At 36.2% G+C, this 12,359-nt stretch overlaps 1 protein-coding gene across 2 annotated transcripts in view; it reads right to left on the bottom strand.

Moving 5' to 3' along the window:
- SELENOF (selenoprotein F) overlaps positions 1-12,359 on the bottom strand; it is a 54,688-nt gene that overhangs the window by 2,166 nt on the left and 40,163 nt on the right. The window contains exon 4 of one of the 2 annotated variants that reach the window (XM_042952526.1): positions 1,048-1,097. The exons of the other annotated variant lie outside the window; for it this stretch is intronic. Within the exon in view, the coding sequence (XP_042808460.1) occupies positions 1,048-1,097 (50 nt within the window). The remainder of the gene's footprint in view (positions 1-1,047; positions 1,098-12,359) is intronic. 2 annotated transcript variants of the gene reach the window in all.

Below are 12,359 nucleotides of genomic sequence, written 5' to 3' on the forward strand. Positions count from 1 at the left end.
TAAACTTAATGTATCACAAAATTTTAAAAAGTAGGCTAAAGATCAACAGATATACCAAAGAAGATAAATAGATGGCAAATAAGCTTATGAAAAGATGCTCAATTAGGGAACTGCAAATTAAAACTATGAGATAATACTATGTACTTATTAGAATGGCTAAAATGCAAGGCACTGACTATACTTGATGCTGGTGAGGATGTGGAGTCACAGAAACTCTCATCCTAACTAGTGGAATGCAACATGATACACCCAATTTAGAAGACAGTTTGGGGATTTCTTATAAAGCTAAACAGGCTTACTATGTGACCCAGCAACTGTGCTTCTAGGTAATTATCTAAACAAGTTGAAAAGTTATGTCAATACAAAAATGTGTATGGTGGCTTTATTTGTAATTGCCAAAAATTGGAAGTGACCCAAATGTTCTTCCATTGGTGAATATAAAAACAAATGATGGTACAACAGAATATTAATAATATTTATTGTTAAAAAGAAATGAGCTATCCAGCTACAAGAAGATATGGGATCCAACCTGAAAAGGCTACATACTGTATGATTCCAACCATATGACATTCTGGAAAATGAAAAAACTACAGAGGTGGTAAGATCAGTGGTCACCAAGGGTGACCAAGGGTTTGGGGTGGGGCAGGGAGGAGGTATGAATAGGTACAGCACAGGAGATTTTTAGGGCAATGAAACTATTCTGTAGGATACTGTAATGGTACATACATGATATTATATATATTTGGCAAAACTCCTAGAACTACACAATATAAAAAAATAAACCCTAATACAAACTACAGAATTTATGAATACTGTATCAATATTGGTTCATCAATTATACCACATCAATGTAAGATGTTAATAAGGGAAGTGGGGATGAAGTAAGGTGAGAGTAGGGAGGGAGTATATATAGGAGCAGTGTACTTTTGGATCAGTTTTTCTGCAAACCTAAAATTGCTCTAAGGTATTAAAAAAAAGTATTCAAATATTTTAATTCAGAAAACAATACTGAAGGAAAAAAAAAGGATTCCATTAAAATCCTCTTACCTTGATTTGTAGTCCTCTGAATAGTTTGGGTTTATCACTCCTGACGAAAGCTTAAGAAAAAAGAAAAAGATTCAAATTGTTCACTTCCAAACTGAAGCTAGCTACAAAGATTAATACGAAAAGTATAAATAAGCTCAATAAAACATTAGATCTTCTACAAAAAAAAAAAACTAAGGAAATTAAAATACATAAATAAGTGGAAAGGCATCATATTATTCAATGGGAAGAATAAATATTTTAAGATGTTGTTTCAAACTAATCAAAATCCCAAATTCCAATGGGATTCTAAGGGCTTGACAAAATGGCAGTAAAGTTCTGTGAGAAGAGTAAATGTGTAAGAAGTCAGGGTAGTTTAGAAAAAGTGAAATATGGGAGAATTTGTTCCATTGTTAACATACTATGTGATACCGATACTAGAATAGTAAAACAGATTATGAAATCTGGAGAAATTCAAATATCTGCATAAGTTGTTTAATATGGTAAAACTATCAAATCAGAGAGGGAAGGAGAGAAAGATTGTGTGTGTGTGCGAATTATTCAAAACACTGGAGGGGTGCCTCCCACCCTTGATTTTGGCTCAGGTCATAATCTCATGGTTCATGAGAATGAGCCCTGTCTTGGGCTCTGTGCTGACAGCACAGAGCCTGCTTGGGATTCTCTCTCTGCCCCTCCCCTGCTTGTGTGCCTGTGATCTCTCTCTGGGAAACAAACAAACAAACAAACAAAAACAAAACACTGGAGAAAACTGTCAAACTATTTGGGGAAAAAAAAATGGATACAGGCACCTGTTTTTCTATCTTATATCTAATGTAAGATATATAATCTATTATATAATCTATTATGTATTATTCTATTATCATATATATCTCAATCCACATGGATTAACATTTTCAGTTCATTCAACAAATATTTATTGCATATCTAACTGTATGCCAGACAACAGAGATAAAGCTATACAAAACATGATTCCTGCTCTTATGGAGTTTACAGTCTGGTGAGGAAGAAAGATGCTAAATAGGTAATCACACTAATAATTTCAACTGTGAGAAGCATTACAAGTTTAGAATACTGCCATAGTATTTAAAATAGATGACTTGAATGTGGAATATAAAATTCCTTTCCTAATCATGACCATAAAGGAAATACTTTATTGATATGCCTCTATAAAAATGAAAACTTCAGGATAGCTAACACCACTAGAAACAAAATTAAAACACTAATATACCTAGGAAAATAATGCCCACCATGTAATGTAGGGAAGAGTTCTTATTAAGTTAAGAAATGCATACTAGATGGAGAAATGGGCTAGGGACAGGAGCATGTAATGTACAAATATACAGATGGTCGTAAACATTTGAAATAAATGTTCAACCTCACTAAAAATCAAATGTCAAAACAATGAAGTGCCTCATTCAGAGTGACAAAAGTTAAACACATTTAGGGTTAGAGAGGGGGTGGAGAGAAGGATTTTTCTGGGGGTTGTGGGAGAAATATAAATGGACACATATTTCCAGACAGGTACTTAACAAAATGAACCTGAAGTCCTAAAATGTACATATTCTTTAAATCTGAAAGTCCCCTTCTAGGTATTGATTCTGAGGAAATAATTGTACAGTAATGCAAAGATCTATAATATATAAGGTCCTGCTAACCAAATCTAGAAACTTGGGGGAAAAAAATATAAACTTGTAACAAAAACTACAGGTTAATAAGTATGTTAATAACATGGACTACATTATAGAATGCATCCAATCATTAAAAATTAATCTGTTTAGTGACACAGAAGCAAACTCATATTTGTAAATAAAGGCCAGAAGCACTATACAAAATCTTAAATTAACCCAGCATATATAAAATACCTGGTATAATACACAGAACCATTTGAAACAAATGTTAACTATTATTTTAATAGGGGGTTATATCTGGAGTACAGGGTTTGGGGAAGTTTCAAATGAATGCTTTTCCTTTTTAGGGTCTATATTTTATCAATTTTTTAGTAATGATCACGTTAAATTGTTCAAGTGAGATGTTTCACTTAGATACTTGAGAGTTCTTAGATTTTATGGTGATATACATGCTTTTGAGAACTTACTTTTTAAACTTACAATTAACTAGCAATAACAAGCACTATACACATTTCATTACGAAGGTCTTTTATTGTCCTAAACGCAAGTATATAAAACGAAGAGCGGTAAATAGTTTTTCTTTTTAAGGTTAAGAACTTGTCGGAAAAGACCCATATCTGTATTTTCCCTACAAAATTTAGTTCAAAATAAAATTGGTCATTAGTCTGCTTATTAGGATTTCTTCTCTATCAACTTCATCCTTGTCCAAATACTCTGCAGATTCCTGAATCCCCAAAAATGATCTCATGATATCCTGTTGCATTTTATACCATCCCTTTGGCAAAGGCTATATGCACACCTGTGCAAAACACTGCTTAACTTGAAGTGTGTTTCTACTGCCTAAGAAATCTCTCTGGGGAAAAAGACTACTCTTTTTTGTTCTAAAGTTGTTGTTGTTGTTTTTTTTTTAAAGTTCATTTATTCATTTTGAGAGAGAGTGTGAGCAGGAGAGGGGCAGAGAGAGAGAATCCCAAGCAGAGTCCCTGCAGTCTGCATGGGGCTCGATCCCACAAACCATGAGATCACGACCTGAGCTGAAATCAAGCTGGACACGAAATCAAGGTGCCTGGGGAAAAGGACTATTCTTATATGTATTTTTTGTATCCATTTAATAGAGCCTAGTGCATTTAATAGTGTTCATTCATTTATTCAATAGATTTTTAATAGGCTGAAATAAATGAACAAATTTAAATTTAATGTCACTAATGACTATTTTCACTAGTTCTTTGCTCTTTGCTAAGCACAGATCTATAAAGCCTCCTAATTTTGAATGAGGGGAATATCTGTTAAATACTCGGTAGTAGCAACTCACATTTTACAAGCTGGGAAGTAATCTTTTAACAGATAAACTTGACTACTTTTATGTACATATGGCACTAGGATGGGCTATATGACAGTATAAGCAGGCTCCATGCTATGAGTAGAGCCCCACAGGGTGCTCAATCCTACAGTCCTGGGACCAGGACCTGAGCCAAAAATCCAGAGTTGGATGCTCTACCTACTGAGCCACTCAGGCACCCCCAGAAAATGTTCCTATGCCAACTTATTTGTCAGTTATAAAGGCAGTTTTGGGAATAATCCTTTAAAGTGATCAAATATACAGAAGTGATTAGACAACACATGAAATTTTAGCTTTTCACTCTGGATTCTTATCAGCATGTCATTTATGCAGCAACCCTGTAAAAATAAGAGCTTAGCTGTGCTATACATTATTTCTTGGGAAACTTGCAGAACTCCTGTAATTCAGACTCTTGAGAGTTAAATATAAACAAAAATAAAAATCTATCCTCGTTTCAAAAAGAAGATAAAATTGAGGATGATGGGATAATAGGAGGGATAGTCTCGAAGTTAAAGAAACATGTTTGAATTAATGTAGTTTCAAAGTAAGTAAAAATATAAGTGAAAAAAGACAATATACTTGACTACCTGTAATGATAGGCTTTTGATCACATCACAAGTAGTCATACAATGTACTGGTTTTAAGATTTGAGTATAAGGGTGTATAGCAAGTATGGTTAAAACTTGTGGCTATCACATGAAATTATAAGGAATGACAATTTGATGTTTTCCTGTTAGTAAAAACACCTATTTGAATCAGAATGTATTCTAAGTAAAAATGTTGCATCATATGCAGAAACAACAATACAACAACAGCAACAACAACAAACAGTAGAACTGAATTCTCAACTTTGCTCAAGACAGCTTCTGGGTACCTAAAAGAGTATATCTAAAATAAAGAAAAGATACTATTGTATACAAACCATCTGGAGTGTAGAATTAGGAGTCATGTGGGTCCTCCCAACAAGACAATGTTTTTTTAATTTGTTTTATTTTTTTAAATTTACATCCAAATTAGTTAGCATATAGTGCAACAATGATTTCAGGAGTAGATTCCTTAGTGCCCCTTACCCATTTAGCCCATCCCTCCTCCCACAACCCTCCCAGTAACCCTCTGTTTGTTCTCCATATTTAAGAGCCTTTTACATTTTGTTCCCCTTCCTGTTTTTGTATTATTTTTGTTTCCCTTCCCTTATCCTCATCTGTTTTGTCTCTTAAAGTCCTCATATGAGTGAAGTCATAAGATTTTTGTCTTTCTCTGACTAATTTCACTTAGCATAATAACCTCCAGTTCCATCCACGTAGTTGCAAACAGCAAAATTTCATTCTTTTTGATTGCCGGGTAATACTCCATTGTGTGTATGTATCTATGTATGTATGTATATGTGTGTGTGTGTGTGTGTGTGTGTGTGTGTGTACATACATACATATGGACATTTGGGCTCTTTCCATACTTTGGCTATTGTTGATAGTGCTGCTAGAAACATGGGGGTGCATGTGTCCCTTCGAAACAGCACACCTGTATCCCTTGGATAAATGCCTAGTAGTGCAATTGCTGGGTCATAGGGTAGTTCTATTTTTAGTTTTTTGAGGAACCTCCATACTGTTTTCCAGAATGGCTGCACCAGCTTGCATTTCCACCAACAAAACAATTTAAAAGCACTTAAAAATATCCAGAGAAGAGCAACTTAAATAATTGAAAGAACTTGAGGAGACTGGAGGTACAATAATGAAGACAAACTAAATATATGACTTCTTAGTCCAGAATGATAAAGTCAGAAAAAGAATGTTTGAAGACTATAAATTCATCAGGAATATATCAGCCAATGTACACGCAAGCTTTTCACTCGAATTCCACCTGTCAAAAGTGGGGCACCCTTAAATTAGGTAAGTTTCATAAATCCATTCATCCACTCAATAAATATTTGAATTCTTCTTAATACGAGGAACAGTATTAGATAGATTCTGGGCATATTAATGACCAAAAACATTAAAACTCTGTGCTTTAAGGAGTTCCTAGTTTGGTAGAGGCAGAAGACCAACAAAGCAAATAAATACATTATAAAATTAAATAATGGAAACTGTGGAAGATAAAGGAGTGAAAAATTTTGTCTAAAGGCCGCACAAAAACAATGTTTGAACGAAGAGCAGTTTGCCAGAAGAACTGAGAAGGGGCCTAAGTCAGGAGAAACATGCAGTGTGTGCAAAGACTTAAGAGGTCAGAGTTCAGAGAACTGCAAAGAACTAGAGACATGAACTAGAAAAGAGAAAGCACGTTGTGATGGGTCTTCTACATGATGTTATGGATTTGACATTTATTCTGTATGTGATGGGTAAACTATAAAGGCTTTTAAGCAAGAGGGCCACAGAAACCAAATATGTCTAATGGGAAAGGTCTTTTTGGTAGTTGTGTAGAAGATGCAATAGAAGAAAGAAAAGGGAACAGTGATACCTAGACCAGATAACAAGTAACTAATCCTTCTGGAGAAAGATGCCAAAGGCTTGATTAAATGCAGAGCCCCTAACAAGGTAAATCTAAGGAGGTCTGCACCAAGACCTATAATAATTAAAGTATCAAAGACTAAAGATAAAGAGAGAATCTTAGAAGCAGCAAGAGAAAACAGTTATGATCAGGGAAATCCCATTTTTCACAAGAAAATTTGAGGCCCGAAGGAAGTGGCATGATATACTCAACGTACTGAAAGGGAACAACCTTCAATCAAGAATAGGCAGTAAGGTTATCATTTAGAAACAGAAATAATTTCCCAGACAAAAGTTAAAGGAGTTCACCAGTTAACTAGTCTCACAAAAAATGATAGAGATTTCCTTAAGCAGAAAGAAAAGGCCACAATGAGAAGAAAACTAGGAAAGGAAAAATTCTCAAAGGTAAAAGCAAACATATAGTAAAGGTAGTAGATTAAATACTTTAAAGCCAGTATGGAGATTAAAACACAGAAGTAGTAAAATCAATTACATCTACAAAAATTAGTCAAGGGAAGGGTGTCTGGGTGGCTCAGTCAGATAACATCCAACTTTGGCTCAGGTCATGATCTTGTGGTTCGTGAGTTGGAGCGTCACATCTACATCCACATCAGGTTCTCTGCTATCAAGACAAAGCCTTCTTTGGACCCTCTGTCCTTCTCCCTCCCCAACTCGTGCTCTCTCTCTTACTCTCAAAAATAAATAAACATTAAAAAAAATTAGTCAAGGGATACACAAAAAGATGTAAAATATGAAATCATACACACGAAATGTGGAAAGGGAGGTTAAAAACAGTGCTTTTAGTGCTCTTGAATGCTTTTGAGCACATGTTCAAATATAAGTGGTCATCAACTTTACACAGAATGCTATACACAGAGAATGTTATATATGAACCCAATGGTACCTAAAATTAAATCTGTGATATACATACAAAATCAAAAGGAATCCAAGCATAACACAAAAGCCATTAAACCAAAAAGCGACAGAGAACAGAGAACTACAAAACGCAAAGCAATTAACAAAGAAAATACATACCTATGAATAATTAATTTAAATGTAAATGGATTAAATGCTCCAATCAAAAGACACAGGGTGACTGAATGGGGGGGCGGGGGGGGGGGGGGGGGGGGGGGAGACCGATCTATATGTGGTTTACAAGAGACTCTTCAGACCTAAGGACATACAAAGTGAAAGTGAAGGTAAGAGTAAAGATATTCTATGCAAATGCAAGGGGAAAAAAAGTTGGGGTAGCAATACTTTTGTCAAAGACTGCAGCAAGAGACAAAGGGAATTACATAATGATAAAATAATCACTTCAACAAGAGAATTTAAGAATTACAAATATCTCTGCACCCAAAATAGGAGCACCTAAATACATAAAACAAATATTAACAGGCATAAAGTAAGAAATTGGTAATAATACGATAGGTGACTTAAACACCCCACTTATATCAATTCATAAAACATTTGGACATAAAATCAACAAGGAAAAAGTGGCTTTGAATGACACATTAGACCAGATAGACCTAACAAATATACACAGAATATTCTACCTCAAAACTGCAGAATATACATTCAAGTGCACATGTTACATTCTCCTGGCGGATCATCTTAGGCCACAAACAGGTTTAAATAATTTTAGAAGTCTGAAATCATATCCTGAATCTTTTCTGACAATAAAAGTATGAAACTAGAAATGAACTACAAGAAAAAAAAAACTTGAAAAAGCAAAATACATGGAGGTTAAAAAACATGCTATTAAACAACCAATGGGTCAACTAAAAAAAAAAAAAAAAAAATCCAGGAAATAAAAAATACACGGAGACAAATAAAAATGGAAATGCAATGGTCCAAAATCTTTGGGATTGAGCAAAAGCCGTACTCAGTGGGAAATTTAGAGATCTAGGCCTATCTCAAGAAACAAGAAAAATCTCTAAAAACCTAACATTACACCTAAAGGAACTAGAGAAAGAGGAACATACAAAGCCCAAAGTCAGTGAAGGGGAATAAAGGTTAGAGTAGAAATACATGAGATAGAAACACGAAAACAATAGAAAAAAAAAAAAAAACAAAAAAACCCAAAACACCAATGAAACCAAAAGCTGGTTCTCTGAAAAGATAAATAAAATTAACAAACCTTTAGCCAGACTCATCAAGAAAGAGAGGACTCAAGTAAAATTTATAAATAAAGGACAAAATACAACTGACACCACAGAAATACAAAGAATTGTAAGAGAATATTATGAAAAATAACTAACTTCCCAGCAACACACAATGTTCCAAAATAGAATTAGGGAGAAAAGAGAGTATGTATTTTAACGGACCAATTATGTGTGATGAGACTGAATAATTTAAAAACACCCAATGAACAACAAAAAAGTCCAGAACCAGATGGACTCACAAGTGAATTCTATCAAACACGTAAGGAAGATTTAATACCTATTCTCAAACGTTGCCAAAAAATAGAGGAGGAAGGAAAGCTTCCAAATACCGTATATTCTGAGGCCAGCACTGCCCTCACATGAAACAAGGAAACTACAGGCTCATATTCCTGATGAACACAGATGCAAATATCCCCACCAAAATATTAGTAAACCACATGCAACAATACATTAAAAGGATCACTCATTATGATCAAATGGGATTTGTTCCAAGGATGCAAGAGCAGCTCAATTTTCACAAATCAATGTGATATATCACATTAATAAGAAGGATACAAACCTTGCGATCATCTCAATAGATGCAGAAAAGGCATTTGACAAAATTCCACATCCATTCATGATACAAACTCAAAACAAAGTGGGTTTTAGAGGGAAAATACTTCAACATAATATAGGCCATATATGAAAAAGTCACAGCTAACATCACACTCAATGGTGAAACACTGAAAGCTTTTACTCTAAGATCAAGACAAGGATGTCCACACTCACAACTTTTTTTTTTTTTTTTTAACGTTTATTTATTTTTGAGACAGAGACAGAGCATGAACAGGGGAGGGGCAGAGAGAGAGGAAGACACAGAATCTGAAGCAGGCTCCAGGCTCTGAGCTCTCAGCACAGAGCCCGACGTGGGGCTCGAACTCATAGACCGTGAGATCATGACCTGAGCCGAAGTCAGACACTTAACCGACAAAGCCACCCAGGCGCCCCCACACTCACAACTTTTACTCAACATAGAACTGGAAGTCATAGCTGTAGCAATCAGACCAAAAAATGGACGGCAACCAAATTCATAAAGAAGTAAAACTGTCACTATCTGCAGATGACAGGATACCTTATTTAATAAAAATTTTCTTTTGAAAGAGAGAGAGAATGCATGAATGGGGGAAGGGTAGAAGAAGAGGGAGAGAGAGAGAGAATCATAAGCAGACTCCATGCTCAGGGCAGCACCTAACCCGGGGCTTGATCTCATGACCTGAGCCAAAATCAAGAGGTGGATGCTGAGCCATGCAGGTGTCCTGACATGATACTTTATATAGAAAACACTAAAGACTGGGGCGCCTGGGTGGATCAGGTGGTTAAGCGTCTGACTTCGGCTCAGGTCATGATCTCCTGGTTTGTGAGTTGGAGCCCCACGTTGAGCTCTGTGCTGACAGCTCTGAGCCTGGAGCCTGCTTCTGATTCTGTCTCCCTCTCTCTGCCCCTCCCCCACTCAGGCACGCGCGCTCTCTCAAAAATAAACAAACATTAAAAACAAAACAAAACAAAAAACACTAAAGACTACCCAAAACAATTTGAACAGATAAATTCAGCAAACTTTCAGGATACAAAATTAATACACAGAAAGAGAAATTAAGAAAACAATCCCATTTAAATTGAACCAAAAATAATAAAATACCTAGGAATAATTTAACCACTGAAGTGAAACACCTATATTGTATTCTGAAAACTATAGGACACTGATGAAAGAAACTGAACATGACAAAAACACATGGAAAGATATTTTGTGCTCTAGAAACTTGGAAGAACTACTATTGTTAAAAATGTCCATACTACCCAAAACAATCTATAGATTCAATGGGATCCCTATTAAATACCAATAGCATTTTTCACAGAAATAGAACAAATAATCCTAAAATTTTCAGAACCGTAACAGACCTTTAATAGCCAAAGCAATCTTCAGAAGGAAAAACAAAACTAGAGGCAACACTATCCCAGATTTCAAGATAAAGCTGTTAGTAATCAAAACAGTATGGTACTGGCACAAAAACAGACACATAGATCATGGAACAGGACAGAGAACCCAGAAATAAACCCATGCTTACACAGTGAATTAATCTATAACAAAGGAGGCAAAACATACAATGGGAAAAGTATCTTCAATAAATGGTACTGGGAAAACTAGACACATATATGCAAAAGAATTAATAAACTGGACCAGTTTCTTACACCATTCATAGGGAAAAACTCAAAATGGACTAAGGACCTAAATGTGAGACCCAAAATCATTAAACTCCTAAAAGAAAACGCTGACTATAATCTCTCAGATATTGGCCTTAGCAACATATTTATGGAAATGTCTCCTCAGGTGAAGGAAAGAAAAATAAATTGTTAGGACCACACTAAAACAAAAAGTCTTTGCACAGCATAGAAAACTATCTATAAAACAAAAGGGCAACCTAGTGAACAGGAGATCTGCAAATGACATACATGAGAAGGGGTTACTATCCAAATTATATAAAGCAATTACACTACTCAACACCAAAAATCAAACAATCTGATTAAAAAATGGGCAGAGGACCTAAACAGGCATTTTGCCAAAGAAGACATACGCAGGGCAAACACACATAAAAGATGCTGAATATCACTAATCACGAGGGAAATGCAAAATCAAATCCATAATGACATCACCTCACACCAGAGTGCCTAATATGAAAACGGTAAGAAATAACTGTTGGCTATGATGTGAAGAAAAGGGAACTTTCCACTCATGCACTGCTGATGGGAAAACAGTATGGAGGTTCCTCAAAAAATTAAACAGAAACACCATACGATCCAGTTATTCCACTACAGGGTATTTACTCAAAGAAACAAAACACTATTTTGAAAAGATATATATGTACTCTCTTTGTTTACTGCAACGTTACTTATCATAGCCTAGATGCGGAAGCTACCCAAGTGTCCACTGATAAATGAATGGATAAAGTAAATATGGTACAGGAAGAGTTCTGGTCCAAGATGGCGACTCCGGAAGATCCTGAACTCACCTTCACCATGGCCATGGACACAACAAAAAGAACTGAGGGCTGAAAAGAACAGCTTCTGCAGAACACAAGATAGAGACCACATAGAGAATGGCAGGAGAAGAGACACTAAGGAACTGCAGTGGGGAGGGATAGTACTGAGGGTTAAGTAGATTCATCTGCCCTGTGGATAGCCTGCTGCACTGGCCCCTAGCCCACGGTAGCCCCGGATCCCTTGAGGCACAGAAAAAGAGCCAAGGTTTAAAATAGCAACTAGAACTTCAAGGAACTAGCTCCAGAACCTTGCCAAACAGTGAGGAAGCTGCTGGAACTCTGTCTGGGTCAAAATAGGGGGTGAGCGCCATGGTTTACATTCCCTTTCCACTGTGACAGTGCAAACAAGACCAGGGCTCCCATCCCACACCAGCCACAGAAACCCTGGGGTATAGACAAAAAATGGGTTTAAAAGTTTACCAGAATTTCAAGATCCAGCACTAGAACACTGCCAAATGGTGGGATTGCTGCTGGTACTCTCTCCAGGCTGGAGGGGCTGGGCAGTACCATGGTTTATGTTCTCCTTCAACTTGGATAGCTTGGATGGGAAGAGGGTCCAGGTACCCTAACCAGCCTGCTGCTTCAGTGAGCCCCAGAGCCCACATCAGCCCCAACCACCCCACCAAGCAGCT

The sequence above is a fragment of the Panthera leo genome, chromosome C1, assembly GCF_018350215.1.
Source record: "Panthera leo isolate Ple1 chromosome C1, P.leo_Ple1_pat1.1, whole genome shotgun sequence".
Classification (NCBI taxonomy): Eukaryota; Metazoa; Chordata; class Mammalia; order Carnivora; family Felidae; genus Panthera; species Panthera leo.